The 24397-nt window shown below is 41.2% G+C and overlaps 1 protein-coding gene across 1 annotated transcript in view; it reads right to left on the reverse strand.

Moving 5' to 3' along the window:
* The window catches only part of NUP43 (nucleoporin 43), a 173321-nt gene extending 149126 nt beyond the window's left edge, over positions 1 to 24195 (reverse strand). The window contains exons 1-2 of the mRNA XM_078646924.1: positions 23907 to 24195; positions 8968 to 9090 (exon numbers count right to left, since the gene is read on the reverse strand). Coding sequence (XP_078503050.1) covers positions 8968 to 9090; positions 23907 to 24134 — 351 coding nt within the window. The 5' untranslated portion in view covers positions 24135 to 24195. The remainder of the gene's footprint in view (positions 1 to 8967; positions 9091 to 23906) is intronic.
* Positions 24196 to 24397: the final 202 nt, after the last annotated feature.

The following is a 24397-nucleotide window of genomic DNA, read 5'->3' on the forward strand; positions in this document are numbered from 1 at the left end:
GTTGGATACCATTCCCTTCAGGAAAGCAGCCACTGACTGCGTGGTTGTAGAAAATGACGCAGGATGTGAAAGCACACCTAGTTAGCACCAGGAGGAAACAACCACTGGCAAAGCCAATAGACCTGGCTTTACTATCCACTCATGTTGTACCTGTGGCTGGTGTGGCTGTCATTTGTGATGAATGGCCTGACCAAAATGAAAAATCGCAGAATGCATTAGGCTGAAAATGAAAGTCCAGGACTCAAAGCGCGGCACCCAGACAATATAGAATATGTGTCAATCATAGTGTTAAGCAAATGTACCCTTGTTTCATCAAAATATATCAGGACATGGATATCAAGCCTGATTTACCCAGACAGTGTTGGTGTATTTCTCTCTCCCAAACAAGAAAAACAAAATCATAAAACAAATGCAGTGGAGCAGAAATTGGCTAAAGAGATTTTCTGACATCCACATAGAGTTCAACTGGGAATAAGACACGAGGTTACCCACTGGACTGGAACACACTAGCAAAAGAAAACTGCAAACAGATCTCAAAACTGGTCAACAATCACAAAGGTTACCACAGGAGTACGTCAAAAGGGACACTATGTTGCAGGCTTGCATTGCATTTCATCCCACTGTAATTAGAATTTTAGTACATGTAGTTCAATTGTGATGAGCCAAGACTGCAAACATTGTTAAATGAATGCTCAGGAGTACAATATGGTGTCCCAAGCAGCACCGTCATCTGGTGACCCTAATTATCACAGACCAAGTTCCACAATGGTATTGGGTGGTCAGTGTGGTATAGGGGTCATGATTTCAGCGATTATCTGCTAACATTGAATCTTTATGATTGTGGAGGCGACCCACCTAAATTAGCTGGTAAACAAATCCATGGTTTTATTTGTAGACAATACGCTGCTCATTTCGAAAACTCGAATGGGGATCCAAAAGATGTTAATTAAGTTTGCAGCAGCCTGCAAAGAGCAGGGTCTGGAAATTAATTGTACCAAACTAAGTTTATGGTCTTCAATCCCTACAAGTTTGTTTTTACGTCATCAAGATATCTGCTCTATGCCTGGTGACTAAGGTCCAAATCTGAAACATGACCATGATATAAGAGTTTGATACAAATATGGCAGTAAGATGTAAAGTCTTAATTAATTTTAATGTACTGTGAATTTTAAAGTGTCTATTTTAAGCATCTGACTCATACTTCTACCTAAAATGATGTACAGGAGTTTGAAGTGATGGCTTTTTACTTGTTATCCATGGCAATATGAAACATGTATGTCCTATGATATTTTATATGTATATGATCATGCTTTTGATCGAATAAACTTACTGCATTCCCAAGTGGCAATCATAATGTTAATCAAATGTACTCTTGTTTCACCAAAATATATCTCAGGACATGGATATCAAGCCTGAGATACCCAGACAGTATTGGTTTATTTCTCTCTCCCAAACAAGAAAAACATGAAGTTCAACTGGACATAAGACATGTAGGGTACCCACTGCAACCTCTGCCAGCCAAAAGTTGCAGCTATGCCTTGACCAACAGGCATATACTTATAAAAAGGAAACCAAACATGTTCTAGCAACCCCAGCATAATCAGCTGGAAAAAAAAAACAGACTGGAACACACTAGCAAAAGCAAACTGATCTCAAAACTGTTCAGCAATTTCAAAGGTTACCACAGGAGTACGTCAAAAGAGACACCATGTTGCAGTCTTGCACTTCCTTTCACTCCACTGTAATCCAGAATTTTAATTCACGTAGTTCAATTGTGATGAGCCAATACTGCAAACATCGTTAAATGAATGCTCAGGAGTACAATATGGAGTCCCAAGCAGCACAGTCATTTGGTAACCCTACCTATCACGGACCAAGTTCCACAATGGTATTGGGTGGTCAGTGTGGTATAGCGGTCATGATTTCAGCGATTATCTGCTAACATTGAAACGGTTAATTTCTTAAAGCTCACAAGGCTCATCTAGGCTTCCATGTCCTTGCAAGAAGTGCCTACTGCATCAGTGAAAGAACATTTAGCTAAAATACAAAAAGCACATACAAAAAGGCTGGAGGCTTCCTCTGTAATTCTAATATATGCATCTGCCAGGCACACGACTCAGGAGGTAGGGTAGTCTGGCACCATGCAGCTGTGTAAAGTAGCAGGCAGAAGCATCTCAAGGGACCGCTGATGTAACTCAGAGGGCAAACACAAAGAGCAGTGATGAAGACACTCTGGCACATGGCCTGATGTAGAATGTCCAAACGCTGAAAGCAGCTCCACATCACCTAAACACTTAACATATAAACACTTGATGGGTATCAATTCAGAAGTGTTGTTTCAAGCATATTCTATAAACCATGCATTTGAAGGCATCATCACTGCACTCTTCACATAGGAACAGCGGAAGCATCAGAAGCTACGGGTTCACGCTTCGTCAAGGAGGAGCACTAGAGAAGTACTTCCTTCTGTTCAGAGGACCGTGGCAAAGTTATCGTGGGATTCATAAAAACAGCTTATATTTTACCATAAGTTATGGTTGCTTAACTTGTGCAAACAAAAAGTGCAGAGAGATGCAGTGCTTGCCAGACCTCATTAATTACATGGTTATGACGTGGAAAGCGCTGCTCTATTCACTCAGCCTTATTTTTAATGAAATCTCGTCCGTGTACTGCATCCATGTCGGAGAAAACAAAGCAAGTACCGGAGCTTTACAGCACTGCTCTTCCGGAAGAAGTGCAGCTTAAAACCTCTCTCAACAAATGTGATGACTGCTGAGAGCCGTAAAGGCAGTTGTTGAGATGTTATGCAAGGTCTGCCCAATTATTATTTGTTTTTTATGTGAACGTTGTGCTTTTTGTCATTAACTCAAAATGTTCCAGCTGAGAGAGTAAGTTCAGTCATGCCCACTATACTTATGGAGACCAATCTCATGGTATGTATTTACTGGAGACACTGAAACTGAATTGCACCACAAAATGAACACATGAACGCACAAGACTAGTGCAGACTTCATTCCACAAAGATTTCTCTTGCAGGGGCAGGTTAGGAATTTCCCCTTGCAGTCTGGCAGATGTTTAGTTTTTCCCACTAAATAAAAGTAACACTGCCACTACCAGCATATAAAGAAAAGCAGGACTGGATGACCTAGTCTGGAGTCGATCGGTAGTGTTGCTGCACAGCCTGACAGAGCAGGATTTCATAATGCTACAAGAAGGGCAGTGCACCCAGTGACATATTTTTGGGAAGAGAAAGTATTCATTATAAATTCCACCACCGCACAGTAGCAGTGTACCAACAAGCGGTGGCATACCAGGTCTGGACATTGTTGCCAACCTCATGAACAGAAGTGTGCACCTATATGCTGAGGTGCATGAAAAGGGGCAACTAATGGAAGCTTTACAACCCCATCTTGCTGCACTTCACATGGTGCTGCCCTGCTACCTCAGAGGAAGACCGGTCATCTTGAAAAGAGAATTCACCATGTGGGAAGGGGACGTGGCCTTAGACATGCAGGGCTTTATGCCGATAAACTGCCCGAGGCCCTCCTTCAGTCTACAGGCTCCCCCACCCCCCAACCCCACCCGCCTCTTTCCCTGTCCAAGGACAAGTGTATTGTGCGGCTCTAGCCAATGTCATTGGATATTTTCACACCCCATATTGGGCAAAAGCTGCTTGTAGCCCCAAAGTCGATCTGGGAACCCACTGGATGCAGGCGTTTCCAGCTCGTCTTGCGTGCCACCATATCATATCAGCTCTTCATACAGAGAATGAGTAAGGGGGCACATACCTTGTGACACACAGTGGCCACCTCCCTACGAAACAGCTCCAGAGGGACGACCGGTGTACCGTCGGAGAGCGCGGTGCACCCACTACCTGAGCTGGTGCTAGGTGAGGTGGGGCTGTTCCTTCCCAGCAAATGGCTGGAAAGAAGAGTATATTTACACGTATCAGGTGATATTTTTTACCTTTTTAATATATAGCAGTAGCACTAATGGTCCTGAGGAAGCAGCAGGAGACCTACAGGCTCCAGTGACTGCAGAAACATGTCGGCCTAATATCTTCGTTAGTAGTCATTTGTTACACTACTACTTGCACTGTTTTTATTGATTTGGGAGTGAGAGGGTGCATATTAAAAGTTGTTTTCCCCTATCACTACCTAATTTTAGAGCTTTTTCTCTTTTCTTTTTTCACTTTATCACTTTTCAGCACTGCTATTCAGTTCCTCACTAGATACACCCTGTCCACACCTGATGCTCTTTGCTTGGGACACCCTTGACTTGGTTACCAAAATCTGCCATGTCTGTTGTGGTTTCCCAACCTTGAAAGGAACAAGAGATCCCAGATGATGAAGGGCGGTCTCGATGGTGGACTGATGGGAACTCGTTCAAATTGATAGCTTTTTCCCATTTCTTGTCTGTTGGGTACATAATTTGATTGGTCATTTTTGGACTCACTGCTAATTTTTGTTGGTGTCGACACACAGTGGTAACCTGCGAGTTGGCAGGTTAGTAGAGGCCAGCGGTCGTACAAATAATACCGGGGCGCCGAGAGACCATCAAGACGATACAGCTGCTACCATTGGCGATATCCAAATGACGTCCAGAAGCCGTTCTTATTCAAACAAACAAGTTGAGTTGTAGGTAAAGATAAAAACAATATGCACTCTCTTTGAACACAGATCTTCCCCATGCCTAACCCTTACCAATTTTTGGATGCAGATAATAGTCTGGTTTTAGAATAAGAACTAACGGACACTACCTTGTCCATGGATATAATTAAATCCACTTTAGCTATAGTGATTTATAAGCAGTGTACTTCTCTCGCTACGCTACTATGGAACACAACCGGACGGAGTACATTTGTTGTCTGAGCTGGGTGAGTGAAACAGTGGCAGACCTATTTACACAGAATCAGGTAAATAGTAAACCGTTTGTAACAACTTTGTTTCCCAAATATTCTTTGCTTCACTATACCATATTAAAATTGTGCTCTTTATGTTAAACAATTCCGTATTTTTGCTTCACACTGCATTTGTTTTGACCATGTTTAAACTCGTGTTAGAGCGTCGTCAAACACCAGAAGCAACGATATGGCTGTTTCATAACCAGAAAAATAGTGCTGGGTCGAGCAAGCTCCCTTCAAGAACATGTTTTTCACTGGTGCTATGGAATAAAAAAGTGTTACAGACAATTGCTTTGTAGATATTAAATGCCGTGTCTACAGCATATTAGCTGTGAGCTCTGGGTATCAATTTGTCCACATAATCCTTTTTAAGTAGAGGCACAAGCAGGATTGTTGTGTTGGCACGTTTAAGGAATGCCTGCTTTTATGGGAAAATTATTATTACAAGACCTTTTTAGGTCTGGCTTCTAGAGACAAATGCAAAACCAACATCATCCCCTTTTGTATCGCTTTGTTCACCCTAAGTTGGCAGGGTATGCTCAGACGTGAGTCCCTTGCTCACTTGGCCACTGGATTCAAGATAGCCTGGCTGATGAGGATTATGAATCCGAAACCGGTCCCAGGATGCTTGTTTCTGGTCCAGGGAAGACCTGGCTTGGCAGTTCGGGCTGGACTGTGCCCATGAGGCACAGGGTCAGACTGATTTGCATATGGCCATGTCTGAACTGGGGTGGCTGAGTGAGCTAAAGAATGGTGATGGATTAAACCCAGATCAGTTAACTGGGGGGGGGGGGGGGGAGTGTTTGATTTGCTCAAACGCTCCGTCCATCATCCCCTTTTGTATGGCTTCTAGGGACAGCTTAAGTGGTCTCAAACCATTGGAACAAATAAATTATACTATACATACATATAGGGGATTAGGCCACCAATATTTATCTACTCGTCCGTTCAACGCTTAAGTCCCATTTTGCTTCCTACCAACACTTTAAAGTATGGGCAATGGTTCAGCCCACGGTTTAGCTAGTGGTTTGCCTGTGAGTGACGCCATTTTGCTTGTGCAGTGTCATCATCCACACAGTTAACAGTTAGGACACGTGGTACAGTTTACTTTTTATACTACCATTTAATTATTATTCCTCTACTCGATTCGTGCACTAAATTTAGTTAGCATTGCTCTACGCAAGTACCCCTGCAGCACTAATAAAACCAGAGACAAGTGGTTTCAAACTCTTCTCGTGTAGGATTGTAAGATTGCCATTTTCATTCCAGCAAATTCAGCCACATGGATATGCGACTATTGCTATCCTTTTTTTGGTTGTAAAACTGGGATAAAGCAATCCTGAGTACTCATGCTTATTTATTTGCCCATGGATTTATTTGAATGTCATGCCAATCGAAAGAAACGTCTTCCTGTACTTTGCAAGACCTACTGTTAGGAGTTACCTATTAAACAGATGTCTGGGGAGATCTTGCGTCCTACACCTGGATCAGATAAAGTACTTGAGAAAGCTCACCCAACAGTTATTCACCACCAAGGAAGCTGTTACAAGATCGATAAACCAGCTTTGAATCCCATGTGTCAGTCCAGATGGGAACTTTCTTGCAACTGTGCTTTTGCAAGCTGAACTGGTTTTCACTGAATGCTATTGTGGTCCATTTGTGTTTGGAGGAACGTGCAACAGGGATATAGGTGGTAAACGTTCTCAGAAATGTGCTGTGGTGGGCGGCATACATTTTCACAAAAAACTATTCTGAAATGTGGCTGGTGGCACCTGGTCACGATGAAAGTAATACTAAACTGTGTATTCCTCTAGTTTCCAACCCATGGGAAAATGGGTCAATTTACTGTACTACGCTCACTAGCTTTGCTCTGCTAAAGCCTAATAAAAATGAAATGCAGTTAAACTGCTGCTTGAAACAGACCACGGGGAAATTTGTATTTCACTCTATCACTCCTAGTAGGTTAACAATGTTACGACCAAACCGTAATGAAAAGAAATTAAACTTCGCATGTTTTGCCCCAAACTGTCTACTTTCGTTGCTGGACACAGCTGTAGCACTAGTTATAGGTTGCAGTATCAAATGTTAAGTATACACTTGCATGACTATCTTACGCTCAAGTGCTTCTTTCCCACTCTTTTGCTTCAAAGTCATTCATATATGTAGCAACAAAAGACAAAACTAAAGCTCTGGTCCTTAAGCATGACATATACTCTACAAATAAGCCAAATGACAGATATACTTTCATTGTGACAACCCTGAGATGGCTACCACTCACCAACAAGTTAAGGATAAGAAGGGCTATAAAAATTTAATTACAATACAAAACTGTACGCTGGCACTCTTTTGACAACAGTGTCTAAAGTTTTTAACTTGGATACTCTGCTTTGAGCACACACCAGTCACACAAAAAGATCAGCTACTAGCTCCCAACAAAGAGAGAACACACCATGAAACACTGTAGTATGCATGCAATATCATAGGTATACCTCATAAGAAAACTCACTGATTGTTCTATCCTGCCTACAAAAAAGCTGAATACTGGGTATGTTGTCCCAATGCTAGAATCCATCCCACCGGAATGCCCTCCTACTTGGGCTTGAAACTGTTCCCGAATTTCCAGAATGGCTTGATAATACACAGATTCTTCTATACCTTGGAGCTGGCGCTTTTCTCACCTGGCAGTCGCTTCAAGGCCTTGCAGTACTTTTTTGAGAGGTGGTCACTTATATACAAGCACCTTTTCACCATTACGAATATTCACCAAGCAATGTTACCGACTGCATCAAAGTCATCCAATGCATGGATATTACAAGGGCACCTGGATCAGGTCCCAGAGAGTACTCCCGCCATCATTCAACACAGCTAGTTGTGTTGAATGATGGCGGGAGTTCTCTCCGGGACCTGATCTAGGAATCGATATACTACTATACTGTTGGACCCGACATAACCAGTCCTCTAAGATCTAGACTCAAGAATTCGTATGCTACAATATCATTGGATCTGAAATTACTAGTCCATTTAAAGAATTGTTTTGCTGCTTTTGAATTAGCTGACCTTGGAATGCGACAAACACAACGGAATTCATTTGCCTTTTAGACCATTATTATATGGGACCGTACACAGACATTTTTACGTTGTGGTGATGAGATTACTATAGAACTGTTTGCCCTGAGGAATTCATTGGGTGATTTGTCCCCAAGACGAAACAAGTGTCGGCTGTTTGGCTACATCAGATGATACCAACTACACAGGATCATCTTCTAGAATATGTTACCTGAAATCTCTACATAAGAAAATAAAGAATTTGTTTTGTGAATGACAAAATCTGGTGGATTCTTTTGGACTGAAAATATAGTAATAATTGTTCTCTAATACTGTATTTTGGCTGCTCGGGGACAAAATATTGTTTATAGTTACCTTCCCAAAAGCAGTAGCAGACTGTCCGCATATTGGTAAGCAGTGTGACATAGCTTGCACTGTTATAGAGGCCTCAAGTTTTTAGAGCTCTTAATCTGTCAACTTTCACATGAATACAAATATTGGAAGTGCTAGCTAAAGTGCTGTAACCGCCCAATAGTATTGGAAGATCTAGGTATAACAAAAATACAAATATTTTATTTTTTAATCTGCTACTTAATAAAGCACAGAAACCCTGTAAGTATCGTAGAGGAAGAGTATCATTTCCCCAAAAATATTTATGATAAAATATTAGTTGCTGAATTACATTTGACACATCAAACATAAATATGGATGCATTCCTGGAAAATCATAAATGAAGAAACTTGGAAAATTCAGACTTGAATAAAAGTAGGAAGTATCAGTTAACTAAATACAATTTCTAGTTTTCGATCTGCTCTGGTTATGAACAGATCATTTCTTCCATCATTAACTTTTGTGTGTGCAGTTTTGAGATAACTATTTGTGTAATCAGTCAGCACAGAGCAGAGGCTTCCATGACCTTGGCTATCCTCTATAAAAGGGTAAACCAATCTGATAAATAAACAGCAAGAGAGGAGAATGTGCGAGTCTGTCCTGTTGCTACTCACACTACATTACATTACCTGCATGTCCAAGACATCGCCATCATGTGCAATGTCGCACAGTAACTGATGATCACCTTCATACTGCCCATCTGGTCCCAAGCCTTCAAATTCGCCAGTAGACCAAACAGAAACTTTATTCTCCTGGGAAAGAGAAAACAGTTAGGTCAGATGACAGAAGCAACAAAAAAAATCCCTTCTATGTGTCACTCATTTTGTGACGGAGAATCTTCATGAATCTTTCAATCTAATTGTTTTAATGTTGGGCCTCGATTTAGACCTGGCTGAAAGCACAGCTTCCCTGCTAGCCCATCACTTTTCACGACCACTAGGAGTAGCAGTAGATTAGAGGGGCAGTCGACCATGGCAGCAGAATAGTAGCTGTGGCAGATATTGGCAAAGTCGTACAAGCGCCACTTTGTACACGGCCCTCTTCACCGAGCTGCACCTCTAGAGATCTCTGGCACCTATGGAACCCACAGGATCTCATTCCACTCACTGCTATGGCAGCATTTGCACAGAAATGGTGAACTGGAATCCCAGCACGTTTCCCTAGAACTCTGAACACCCTTGGGTTTCCAAACCACCATTGTAATCCTAGGGTGCCACCAATCGCCCCCCACTGACAAAAGGGGATTTCAAGAGATTCTCTCGCTGGTAGTGCAAACACTAAGAAAAGAACAAGCATTTGCAATGTAATAAGTCCCGCATTTGCGTGTTTTAGCTACTGCCATTGTAAATGAAAATGCCTTTTATTTATCTGTTTTGATAATTAACACATAAATAAAAGGATTTGTCATTTACAATGCCAATAGCTCAAACTTTTGTAAATGCAAGACCTATTTCATTTCAAAGAAGTGGCCGCCATTGTCCAAGACTGCTTGGAAAGCGAAAGCGAGCATGGCGCGCTGAATGTTGCTGGAAAGCATGTCGTGCCTGCAGTAGGAGAAACTCATTAAAGAAAATAGTGCTTACAGACTAAATAAGACATACTGTGTAACAGAAGTAAAAGGGCCAGTCCTCGTGGGAGGTTACAAATGAAGACAAGGCGATACTAAGAGACGAACAAGCCTATTAACTAATCAGAAGACAGAATTTACATAGGACAATGACACATGCCAATAAAAAATATGGGTAGAGAGGGGGCTGAGCTTCAAGTCCTTACTCTAATACAGCATGCCTTGCAGCGCATGAGCAGCCCAGGCTTCACCTAAAAAAACAGCCACTATGCAAGGTTGTCTGGGAAAAAAGGTTCAAAAAGTAGCCATTTGAATTCCCCATCAATAAAAGCTTTTGAATAGATTCACAGATGTACGGACAGAGCTAAAGTGAGCTGGCAGACAAAGAGGTCAGTAAACACGAACACCCATGGTCCTAGATAAGAACCCAGACCACAGTATAACCTGTTTAGGTCGATAGCCAGTGGTGATGTTGAGGTGATAAAACGAAATAGTGGTGATTTACAGAAAACAGAACTATAGAAGATAATTTTATGTTTAATGTGAGGTGTAGAAACACGATGGTAGGATAATTTATGTTGAATAGGGACTCCAAGCATTAAAAGGAAAATGACGCACAAACATCCGACGCACTCCTTATACATAATTAAGCTGAGGCTACATTCTACACTGATTTATGTTCACAACTTCTCCGATTGTGTACACTCTGCTACCTTTCAAGGTTGCCTCAGGCAACATCGGAGTTACCCATACACTGTTACGACCAGAAAGGTTTCAATTAAGTGCTTTTAATCACGTTTTAAGCAAAGCCATTTAGACAATTGTTAATGCCCAGAACATAAAATCACTGGAATAAATGTGAAAGTTATCATTTGCAAAAGGCTGGTGCACTTACTCTCCACAAAAAGGTGAAAAGCACAGTTGAAGTTGTCATCGCTAGTTAGTAGTGCAAGCAACAGCTACGAGAATATCATTTTACTCGCATCTCAGATGTTGAATTCCTATCACCTGACAAGTTGATTTTTTCCGAGATAAAAAGGTGGTCTACGTTGCCCAACAGACTTTAAGCCGATAGCGCAGGAGTAAGGCTGCTGGTATTCTCGTGTTCACAGCAACTCGGGCAAGCTAAAGGGTATCCCATCACTATGGAAAATGTAGAGGGCTGTGACTGGTTTAGCAACCAAGACTAGAATCCATGCTTGAATTCGGTAAGGGGGGAACCTTAAGCCCACCCCAACGATCGTCGCCAATGTAGCTAAAAAGGAATAAAAGCACACACAAATGGAGCTGCACACACGGAATGGTTCCATCCTTAAGATCCACGTTTACTAGTGGAGCAACACAAGTCGTCAAGTAGGCCAGTAGTTGAATCCCACAAAACAGCCACCCCACGATAATATATACACTCTCCACCCACTTGAATCAATAGAACCAACTTCCACGAGCAATGGGTTTATTCACAACAGAAGAAATTTCATGAAATAAGACATGTGCAACACAAGGTTGTGTCAGCTCTTGTCTACTAAACGTCAATGCAGCAAACATATACAAATATGAATAACAGCGTGTTACCCTCGCACGCAAGCAACAGAATAGACATCAGCTTTTCCTATGAAAGCAAATGTCAATGCGGGGGTCCTTGCTTCCTATTCCCTAGTTGTTTTGGCACCCCAGTCTGGGCTGTCATTCAGTTTGTTTGCCAGTTTCATTATAACAAAATAAAAGTCTATTTATTTGTCTGTACTGACCCAAATAATTCATTTAAGAAGGTAGGGCAGGTGGGTTATTTTACAGGACTTGCTGATTTCCGCATCCCAATGTTATTTAGACAAGTAGATTTTAAAAAGGTCATACCCATGCATTTGTTTATCATCTATGAACACTACTGTTACTGGTTAGCGAGCACTGGAAATACAACAACATATAATTAAAGAACAGGGAGCCAGAAAAAGGTAAAAGAAGGACAATGAACCAGCATGTAAGGTCCAAGAAACAAAGTAAGCAAGTCAGCAAGGATACGAACAAAGGACGGTGACTCAAAAGACGCAGCTTTGGATGACGAGTGGTGCATGTTGAGCTGGGAATTTCATATGTACAAGAGAAACCAAATATGTATTCAAATCCGGGCATAAGTTTAGTACTCCAAGTGTGCTGTCGTCGATACTTCTTGCAGCTGTCTTTTCTTCTAGCAGTAGTTTGTGGCCAGCTAGTTATGTGGCCTAGATAAACATTAGCTTTGATCTAGGCCATGCTATTGATGGGGGTAGGGGTAACAAACGAGGGATAGATAATATGAACATGTAGGGTAAGTGTAACCCCTTACTGCCATCACTTCAGGGTACGCCTCCTTTGTCGATATCCTATTGTAGGAATTGCTGCTGTATGAAGGAAAGGGGTTCTCTCCTCCTCAGCGGACTAGGGATCAGTGACCTGAATCCTTGGCAGGTTGATGGCCGCATTCAAGTGTCAGGGTGACTGTGTACCAGGCCCAGCTTTAACTAAGGACCATATTGCTGGCCCCAATTAATATTTACCCCAAGTTTGTTAAGTTTCAAGTACCTCCACTTAAAGCTCTAATATATCTGTCCAGGAACGGCTAAGGTCGTCCTTGATACGCATAACGGTGTGCAGGCTTCAGTGCTCAGGCTGGGAATGACTATACTAAATAAACCTTTCCTCCATTACCATATCACACCTAGGTAGACACATACAATAGATAAACCCCTTGGGGGCGTATTCACTTTAAACTTCTTATGTGTCCCAAAGAATCTGTGCGAGTCTTGAGCATAAACGTCCCGAAAACAGAAATTCAATTGAGCTTGTTAAGTTGGAAGATTCAGAGGCAGAGACGCATATCCAACGAAGTTACAGGTTTCTTCTTCAATAAGGTACAACAGCCACATCCAGGAGCTACGCAACCTCAGAGTCTCAGTTAACAACTGACAGCAACCGATCGAACCTCTGGGGATGCACACTCCATGCACGAGTGAAACAAAGAATGTCATGACATCACTGGTTACATTAGGCAAATACAGCAGTAGCAGTATTATAACTATTACATCACCTCCCCCCTTAATAAACAAAAATAAATAAAAACAAAATTAACAAGATAACATTACAACCATCAAAATTCAATAACCATTACAGTATTAATAGGTAACAAAATCCTTGAATCTTGTAGGTAGTTTTCTTACAGGACAACCTCGAGGATTTCCTCTATCACCTTCAATTTCATTACCTGACGAAGGAAAAAGTGTTTGATTACTTAAAGGTGTTTGACTTTCATCATTGCTCAACCAGTGTGACCAATCAAGCCCCTCCTCCTCCAAAGAGGCTTTCTTGTTTCTGATTACTTCAGATTGGCGTTTAGACACTTTAACTAATTGCCTTTTGTTCCTCCAGTCTTTATCTTGAAGGAAGGCTGAACCCTTACTGACTTTACAAACCAGAACTGGATTAGAAAAGATGGATTCCCCTTTTCTGATTTTTAAAGGTTTTTTTAAATAAAACCCAGGGTCCCGCCTTAATTTCAACATTGGTCGTAGAACACTTACCATCAAAATGTTTTCATTTTCTCTTGACTTAATTCAACAGTCTCTCAAATTCTTGTCCTCAGCAACACGTTATTTTACTACTTTCTAACCCAGATGGAAGCAAATTTGTTTAGCCTTTCTACCCCTCAAAAGCTCAAAAGGAGAGATTCCTGTCATACAGTGTGGAGAAGTGTTGTAATTCCACACTTTTTTTTTCCAAAAATGATTTCACATCCTGACCAGCTGCTAGTGCTGTCTGAATACCCTCTTTGAGAACTTTATTGCCTCTCTCTACTAACCCATTAGAAGTTGGAGAATATCTGGCTCCTCTTAAATATTCGATATCATGATTTTTCAAAAATGAGCACATCTTTTCAGACACAAAAAGAGTCCCGTTATCAGTAACCAGAGATTTAGGTGCCCCTTCTAAAAAAAAAAAAAAAACCTTGTTCAGAAAAGCAATTGTATTGTGTGTGGACGGAGTATCCACAAATTTATAGTACATCCACTTAGATGCATAATCGCATAATATTCGAATAGCCCCAAAAAAGAACTAAGTGTATCTTTGTCTGATGGAGCCTTTGCTTCTTTAAGTGCTCTGACAACAGAAACATTAAGAGTAATACCTTTGTCAGACACTGCATGACCTAGATAGTCAAGTTCTTTAACCCCAAATTTGCGTTCATCAGCTCTGTCATACCATGGTTGCCTAGAATAGAAAGAACTTGTTTTAACAATTCGACATGTTCAATAGAATCTTTGGAAAAAATTAATATATCATCCAAATACGTTTGAACGCCCTTAATTCCTTTCAAGATGGTGTCCATCAATCTTTGAAAAATGCTAGCTGCAGACGCCAATCCAAAGAGTAGCCTCAGGAACTTGTAAGCACCGAAAGGTGTAACAAATGTTGTTAATTCCTGAGACTCCTCCGTTAGTGGAATTTGATAATATGCAGATTTCCGGTCAATTAAAAGAAAACCACCTAGCCCCCCCAAAAGTTCATGTATCTTAGAAAGGGAGTGTCAGTCTACCCCCAAGTCCGCACATAACCTAATTTCTCCAGTTTTTTTTCGAGCGAACACAATGGGGGCCACCCATTGTGAGGATTCCGTAGGTTGTATGATCTTTTGTGAACACAAATCTTCAAGCATGGTTTTCAGCTCTTCCCGTGCACTCAAGGTAACAGGTCGCACCCGGAACAGAAACGCGCACTTGAAAGAGTGGACGCTGTATCATCCCCGCACCCCGGGGACTTATTACCAGGCAAATCTCTACTTTTTTCACGTTCTGAAGATACCAACCAAGTGACCATCATCAATACTCTAAAAATAATACCTGTAGCAAGTTTTTCTACAAAGTACTGCTGGAGAAAATCATGATCCATACTTGTGTAATCCTTTTCCGATCTTCAGCACTACCCGGTCTTGAGCGGAGCCGGGTCGGAATTATCACCGGCACCGCGACCTGTGGTAACATACCATCCACCTACAGCCCTAAGGAGTCGCGGAAACAGTGTGGTTTCTTGCGACGAAACACGTGTTGGCTGGCTCATGTATGAATAATAAAAGAAGGAACGATACTATGATGGACTACTTCTTCGCCCATGAACTTTGAACTATATGTCCATTGAGACATCAATCTAACTTGAATTTTTCCTACAAGTGTGCTGCAGAATTTTGTTTTTCTGTTACTTGATGTGTCCTCAAAACACATTGTGAGGGGTTACAGGGAATTGCCTCTCATCTGCACGCACCTTATGCCTTAAGCATCCATTTGTGCGTTAACCTAGTAGTGCGCCCAGAATTTCCCTCACATCTGAAACCCTGTTCTTTGGAGTTAGTCTCACTTTATGCACCACAGGAATTGTGTTAGGAACCAATCTGATTTTGTGTTTACATTTTTTAAACAACCTATTTGATCCCTATTTGATCGGCACAAGATGGCTGCCAACACTTCCTGGTTTGGAGTGTTGACAGCCAATTAGCATGAAGCTCATGATCGGGAGGGTGCGCGGATCCACCGCGCCTCTATATATTGAAACTTTTTTAACTTTGATTTTCTCAGCAACTACTTAACGGATTTACACCATTTAACAAAAAGAGTTCTTTCTGAACCAAGAGCTACCTTTTTGCCAAATCTGGGGTCATTCCGTTCAGCAGTTCGATCTGTAGCCGTGTCTAAAGTTTCCTATGGAAAATAACATGGAGAAAACACATTTTGGGACCTCCCTTTTTTTCCTCGGCCCCCGTTTGCCGAATCACCCCGAAACTTTCAAGATAGGACCGGAGCACCCCATGAGTTTTAAAAATTTCGTGAAGATTCGACAATCGGCGCCAAAGTTATTGGGAATAGAATGTTGCGATTTTCCTATAATAACTAACTAGGTCCTAACTATAACTACCCACTGGCGAGCGCCTGTAGGTAATCTACACATATATACACACAAAAAAAAAACAAGGGTTACAGGGACATTATAGTTAGGAGATTAAATGAATAAAAAAAAAAATTACAATAAAAAAATACACTGAAGAAACTAAAAGGTTACAGGTACGTTATAGTTAGGTTCACATTCCACACACACAACCATACAAATTCAGCAGTTATAACTCGCGCCTCCACTATGCACAGTTTTATCATCCACACTTTCACTGCAAATGTTGCAGGGATATCATCAATGATATAATAAAGGTCAAGAGTGCGAGTTAGTTATCTTAGGGCACGAGATTTGGGAACCCCTCTTTTACTGGGGCCCACATGACGGATCACCCCAAAACTTTCCAAGCATCAACTGAAGTGACCGGTAAACTAGTTTTGAAACCTTTGTGAAGATTCATCATAAATATATACATTATTCAATCTCTCGCGATCGTGTTACTCCAAAATACTGAAGCAGACAACTTGTGCAGTTGTGTTATGCTTGTTTAATCGTCCACCATTACATGCTTCGGCCGAACATGGCGGACTTGGTCACACATTATATATACACACATCCACACAACATTATAGTTAGGTAAATACCTCAGAGTCGGACAGATATTTGACAGTTATAGTTAGGAGAGCCAGACATGTTCTATGACATCACTGCTGACCAAGGATGACATAATTCATGTTAGTTTTTTTTTTTTTATATAGTTTACATAGTAGCGGGTAACTACTTCTTTACCTAATTTTGCGTCCAGCTAGTGTGTGCAGGGCCAGACTGGCCATAGTGGGCATCAGGCATTTCCCCGGGAGGCTGGAAGAGTGAGGGCCAGTTTTGCAGCCGTGGGGGTAGTTTTTTTTTTACTGGGGACCGGTTCTGCAGCAATGCTGCAATAATGTCCACCAGTAACAAAGGCAGCAGTTATTCAGACTTGCAACCCCACACCCATGAGGGGCTGGTCCAACAAAATTGCCAGGGCTGCTTTGAGTTCCCAGTCCTACTTTGAATGCGTTTAAGTGTTTATAAAGCACATGTGCTGCCAATGCATCATAGGTGTGTAGCGGTATTTAACACATTCTAAATCTTTGTATTTAAGATTAAACTGTGTGCAGGTGACGGTTAAAAACTTGTGTCCAGTACAGAGCACAAAGTTTTCTGGTTCTGCAGAAAAAGTTTCCAGTAAGTCGAAGATTCAACATACTAAGTACTGCAAGTCATGAGTTATTAGAATTGTCTCAGCATGACAATTTCTAAATAACATGGTAGGCTGTATGCAGCAGGTACTACCCTATGTACATGTGCCTGGTTTGCTTCAGAAGAAAGGCTATCTGTAAAGTATTCACCACAGTATTAAGGCTGATGGTAGTATGATCATTAGCACATTCACGTCTTGCTTATTATAAGTGAAGAGTCTCTCTTTGGACAAGTTATGCATTCAGTGTGCACGGTTCTTAGGAGTTATTGTAATATTCTGTGGTGTATTCCCCATGAGAGTTTTACTCTCTGTTAACAGTGTAGTACAGAGTAACCTCTCTCAATAGAGAGAACACAGTTTACACTACCCACTTTCTATTAAGTCATACAAACATCGTTTCTCAATGAACTCTGCTACCCAGCAAGTGTATGGTTAGGGTCAGTATTGCACATGACCAGTTTGGTTCACCTAAGGGGTGTACATATGGTGGCTTTAATGATGCTTTATATTATGATCTATTCTGTACTTCCTTTCAGACCTCTATTGCCATACTCTTATCGAGCAGCATATGTAAAAAAAAAAGCTTGTATGATGACATGAATTATGTCATATGAGATGTCATAGATGATATCATAGAACAGGTCAAGAGCAATGTAATATGTGAGATCATGAGAAGTGCAAGGTGAGGCGCAAATCATAGTAACTACAACTGATGAATGTCTCTGCTTTTGTGAGCTCAAGACATTAATGTTGTCACTGAAACATTCACCTAACAATGTCACTTAAGTCTTTGTTTCTTTTCAGTGAATTTCTACATTTGTTTTATGGTTTGTCTTTTTTTAACAAAAACAGATTTTTAATCACACCCAACCATAACGATAAAGGAACCTTTGTTTTTTCCAGTGAATATCTAGGCATTTTAACGTAAAAGTAATATTTTATTACCACATATAAAGCCAACCCCTGCCAGGACCCTCAGGGTCCCTCCCATGGGGCCTAGCAAGACATGGTTTCCCTATGCATTATTAATATTTTTTTTTAATTCAGGACAGGGGAACTAAGTTCCAAAGTCCTGTAAAGGCTGCCAGCAACATTTCTCCCGTGCTGCTGGCAGCCAATCAGAGCACTTGCTGAAGCTAGACGGCCCAAGGGGGGGAAAAAAACCTCCCGGGGCGCTACAAAGAGACTGTTGTGGCCCCAACTGTCCAAATATAAAAATTTAAATCATAATTTTTCAAACCCTACTGAATGGAATTACACCTATTCACATAACGCTTGGTCTGCAAACCAAGATGTAGCTTCCTGTCAAATTTGATGTCATTCCTTTCAGCAGTTTTTGCTGTAGCCCTGCCTAAATAAGTAAACGGAAAAAACAAGGGAAATGTTGCTGTTTTGTCCCCCCTTTTCTCACCCCCCCTCCTCGCTTGACATACAAGCCCAAAAGTTAATTATGACCTCACATATTACACCACTCAAGACATGGTGAGTGACATTACTGATGACATTACCCAGTGGGTTTAAGTACTTTGTAAGAGTTTATTGAAACATCATTAAGATACTACAAAAGTTAAATTAGTATACTAGATGTAATACTAATGAGTAACACTATTTGTAACATACATTATGTGGGTGGATGTATGAGAAGGTGAAAAGGGTTTGTAAGTGACTGTATGGGTGAGTGGGTGGGTTACTGAATGACTGTATGAGTGATTGTCTGTGTAAGTGTCGTAAGAATAAGTGAATGGCTGTTTGAGTGGGTGTTTGTTTTAGGAAACTGAGTCTACAATGACATTGCTTGAGAGACACTGGTGATTGACCCAATCGTGAGTAGGAATTTCCCCTTTAAAAACACAAATGCATCGTCCTGTTTGACATCATGGGTGACCATGGTCAAGTGGACCGCTGGCACATAACCCGCCGAAGGGGCAGGAATTTTATCTATCTTCAAGACATGCGTCCATAACACCCCTCCGCCCGCAGAAGAGTTGCGTTGGATTTCTAACACCCCTACCCCAGCAAGGACATAGTCAATGTGCCAATGTGAATTAGAAATCCAGTTGGAATGCAATCCATATCAAATCCATTGAGCAATACTGCGTAGGGGATGTTTCCGGAGATCAAGTAAAATGACAGCAGCACAGCCTCCGCTATCTAGAATTGTTCTAATATCCTCCGTAACAGCCAATAGGGCGGTTTCTGTTCCATGCTTAGCCCTGAAGCCGGTCTGGGTAGGATGGAGAAGATTATTACCTTCCAGGAAAGCTGCAAGGGCAGTATTGGCATGTTCAGGGACACAGTGGAACACCAAACCCTCCTTTGTTAATGGATATCACCCTCCAGATTGGCAATAAGAGGCAGAAAATGCATATTAAAATCCTAAACTGCTGCTTGAAACATGATTGGTAACCACAGAGAATATTAAAAGTACTACAGCTAAGCTGGTTATGGAAAATGAAAAACAGCAACAAACAAATTGGAATTTTGTTACAGAGTTGATATTGCCTCAACACCCTCAAGCTATTTCTAAGAATTATGCTATATTTTAGCTGAATGAATACACAAGCCTAGTCTTGAGTTTCACAGATGGTTCGCACAGCATACCTCTGTATTTGTTATGAAAAAGGAAGCTATTTCCTATTGCAGCTTGTTCAAGGGTGGAACATACATAGTGACAGGCTGAAGGCCACTTCTTCCTGCTATAGTCGCTGTCAAAAGTTGATGCTACAAACTGGGGTGGCCTCTATCTTGATAGCCCTGGTGCAATATTAATTTCTGAAATAAGTTCTAATACCTGAATTTTATAGCATCTGATTATCATTCTTATTTCATATTTTGAAATCAATGATGGGCCTAGCAGACATTAAAACAAGTGATAAGACAACAAAATACATCAACTCTATTATCATAATGATAAAACCAGCACATAGGGTGCAGGCATTTCTAACATTTCATGCATGTTAAAAAAACCTCACTTTTGATGAAGTAAACCAAAAAGTCTGAATAAGGCAAAGAATGGAAATAACAGAATCTGTTAAGACAAAATCCTAGAAACACCTCTTGATGTTTTTAATTATACTGAGGGCAGTGAAGAGGATACGGTAAATACACTGACCAGACGCTCATGGTTCACTCCAAAGCAACTTTCCATACTGGGAATTTATGCAGCACCTGCATACATGCCAAGACATGATTCAGGCGGGAAACTCTAGATTTTAAGCCAAAAACGGTTTAAGTAAAAAATATATATATAAAATATATATATTATTTATTTAATCTATTAGCTCTGAACAAAACTTTATACAAGTGATGGAGCAAGGTTTCATACGTAAAGAAACTTGCTTGGATTCAATCCTCTCGAATGAACATATAACCAACATGTTTTGTTAGTACTAATTGCACCACACGACATTGCAATATCTAGGGGAAGTTTATCTAGGTGCTTTACTAACCAGTAACTCGTGTGTCTTAATATGGCTGCCAAAACCGCGGGAACTCTTCTGCGCATGCATCTACTACATCTACATAGTGGGACGTACTTTCGCTTTTGGTGGGAATTCTTGTCAGCTGCGCAGTAATGCCCAAGATAGCCGCTTCAAACTTTACATGCTGATGCATATGCTTCTGCTCAAACTAAACTTTGTATGTCTTGCGTAACTACTCATGCAATAGTTATAATAAAGTAATGGGGTTAGAGTAGAAATAAGTGGTATACAGTGCATTCATTTATTTTTGTATTCTAACGTGTCTTTCTTTGACTTTATTAATAGCTCGAATTTGGGCCAGAAGGGTGTTCGTATTCTCCATCTTTGATTTATGGTGCATGCGCGCTAGAATTTTTAGATCCTTGAATTCATGGCATTGAACCGCAGCCAAGTCTCCTCTAACCCGCGGTGAGCCTGAGAAAATCCCCTTTTGACCCGGAGAATGACAGAAACTGAAAGAAAAGTTATACATTGTATATGAAATTAAATGAGATGATGTTGAGTGGAATAAAAGCGTGGGAAAGTAAATTATGGTCGGGAACATTGATCAGTTACACCAAATGAAAAGGATCTCATACCGGTATGGTGTGATGACCTCTCCTCGTCATTTAGACCAATCAAATGAAGGGAATACACAAATTTGCAACATTGGGGGGTGGTACATACTCTGGAAATTGGTACAACTAAGGTAGGTGTAGTCAGTTAGATTGTTCTGACTAGTCACTGACACAACGTATGCTGAAGGATATCGTGGATGCCGAAGACCTCAGAGGGCTGGTTGAACACTTGAGAAGATTCAGGAGAAGACTCATCTAGAAGGGGAACTAGAGTAGCTGCAGAGAGGGGAGTGATGCTGGCGTTGCACTTAGTGTAGGTTACCTGTCCTGTTGGTACCCGATTAGTCTGAAGCCTTTTTTCTCCAGCCCTTGGCCAGGTGTTGGTCCTCGCACCATTCTAGGAAAATATAAATCTCTGTGGTATGTCTTTGTACAGTTTCCTTTTCTCACCCTCCCCAGGTACCAAAGTCTAATAGTAATTTTACAAAGTCTCAAAAGATTTTTGCTTTAATAATTATATTCCTACTTGAAAAGTCTTTAACTGCTCTGTTTTGGTACTTGACTCAAAAAATATTGCATAGATGAAGAGTTTAAACTTTCCCGAGTCTGTGGGTATTTAATGAAAAAAGTAAAATTGTTATATACTACCTATTATTCTAACTTCCTGATCCAATTTTCATAAAGAACTCGACTTAAAGTGACAAGGATTTGGTAAGTCATGGTATACGTTATAATAATGTATATAAACTCCTGATAGGCAGAAAAAAATAGATTACTGGTTCAAAGTATGAATGTTTATGGGCCCAGGTGAATATGGTGTTTAGAAATTTCCTGAACTGCTAATCACACGCCGTCACAAGCACACAAACAATCTCACACCAAATATAACTAAAACCAAGTTAAAATACATAATTCATTTCCTACATTTTAATATCAACACAGATAGACTTACAATTGCAACCTTGTTAAAAAGAGCCCTCATAGATTTCTTGGCAGGTAGGCGCCACACTCAAGCTCCCCGAAGGGTAAACTTACTGTAAAGAAGACTGCCAAGGAACAACTAAGCTAATAACAATGGTTAGTCCCTGACAGAGCAAAGCAGCATAATAATTCTTCATTCCTTGCATTCCTCAATGCCCAGAAATAGGAATTTTTGTTTTGAGGTGGATTTTGTTAGTATTCCCACCCAATTCCAAAGCAAAACTAAAATGGCAACAATGTATATCTTTTCAAACGGTTTAAAAAAATGGCAATTTCCCCAACTCTAAGCATAGTACGATGGACGATAAGTAGAGCAGGGCGCAATTTCAATTACGCTGGAGTAATTTTGATAATTCCACATTGCTCTTTGAAGCGAAATTACAGGTAATTACGCAATTATTCCTGCTTGCATAATTATGAGTAATGACAGGGATCCTACCAAAGGAGGATATTTAGCAAGCTAGCAATCGCTATTTGTGTTCTAGTGCACTTAGCATTATTTTGTAGCGTAAAATGCATCCCTGCGAACCATTTTTGGCGTCGAAGGTGCATTTTGCGCTAAGCAAATATCGCTAAATGCTTGGAAGAAAATTGAGAGAAATCCTACCCAAGCGCACATTAAGCGAGCATGCAAAGCTGTACGCGACAACTAATTTGTGTCCTGTAGCATGTATTGCTATTTCTTAGAGAAAATGCATTCTCACACCCATTTTGGACACAAGGAGACGTTTTTGCGCAAAAAATAAATAAATAAATAAATAAAAAGGGGAAATAGACAGGGCACAAGTCCTAAATAAAGAAGTGTGGTGACGCTCAGACAGGAAGTGACGTCACGACCAGCAGTGACGTCACGACCAGCAGTGACGTCACGAAAGGTAAAAACAACAAAGCGCGAAGACGCAGCGGTTATTACATCAAAGTCGCCTGAAAGAGGCCGCTTATGCTTTCGAGAGGTGCATAGAGCCAGCGTCAGATTTACAACATTACCCGTACAAAGGCTGTGTCTGTTTCAGGTCACCCGAGGTGCCCTGCTGTTTTATAAGTAAAAATGAATGCCAGCATCTTTTCTGCCGGCTTCCCCAGAATGCCCTGGCCACTGCCAGAATACTTCGTTTTGTTTATTGCAGTTATTACTTTTCTGTAAATCACTTCGGTGACATTAGGGGCTCCTAACTTCCGTTGTGAATGCGAGTTCATCTGATCTGAAATAAACCCTGAGCAACTTTTTGACAAGAATACACTTTATTCCTCAGCAATGTCTTCTTTGCAGGGGGGACGGCGTCCACCAGGTAAACTAAGTGGGAGGACGCCGTCGACCCGCGTGCTACCCCAACTCGAGCCCTGGAAATAGAGCACTAAATGCACTATAAACACACTCTTATCGAGTAACTAACAATCTTGCAGAATTCACGGGTAATTCCGCGAGATTACGTTAAACTGAATTAAGCAAATTACGCTCATCCTTAATGGTAGGCTGCAGCTAGCAACAGACAATATTATGGAGGTGTTTAAAAAGTGTTGTCTTCAAAATAAAAATATCTGCGTTCTTTAGAAGCGTGCTCGGACTATAGAGGCTGGAGTACTTCAGGCATGGTCCTCTAGGTATGACGGCGGTCCATTAAGAGATGCCCACAATTACAGAGTTGCAAATTCGGTTGAGAGGCAGTAGATCGAGTTAATAGCGGTCAAGTTGTGCGACAGTATGTGCCACTTTCAGACTTTCCCAACTTTGTTGCCATAGATGTCTGTGTGCTGGAACTTGTGCTTTCATGTTGCTAAAAGAGGCATGGTAGTATACACAACAGTATAGCAAAAGCATGAGCAGTACCTCGTTGTCCCACGACCCGGTGGCGAACACTTGCGGCTGCTGCAGGGATGCCGACGGTAATGGGCGCCAGCGAGTCTTGCTGATTTTCTGGGACACAAACTTCACATTGAACGAGTCTTCCATCTCCCCAGCAGAGTTTACAACCACAGCAACCCGCGGGACTGTCAGACAAGTAGGCAAACTGCGCGCCCAAGTCACGTGACAAGACGCACGCACCAGTCTGCACATGTGCAGGTTCCCAGACACACCAATGTGAGTCTCCAGACACCGCTCTCTGCTCCTGCCTTCACATTGGTTAACTTTATTGCAGATAGTCGTAACAAGAAATATTCGGGCCTGTTTCATTCTGAAGATGTCCAATGACCCAATCCGACAAAGCGTAATAACAGAGCAGTGAACCAATAAGAACGATAAGCAGATCAAACCCCTGTATTTTATTAGCCAATAGAATGGGTGAAGGCAGCCTAGCCCGCCCCTTCTTCTAAAAAAAA

This window comes from Lissotriton helveticus, chromosome 6, assembly GCF_964261635.1.
Source record: "Lissotriton helveticus chromosome 6, aLisHel1.1, whole genome shotgun sequence".
Lineage (NCBI taxonomy): Eukaryota > Metazoa > Chordata > Amphibia > Caudata > Salamandridae > Lissotriton > Lissotriton helveticus.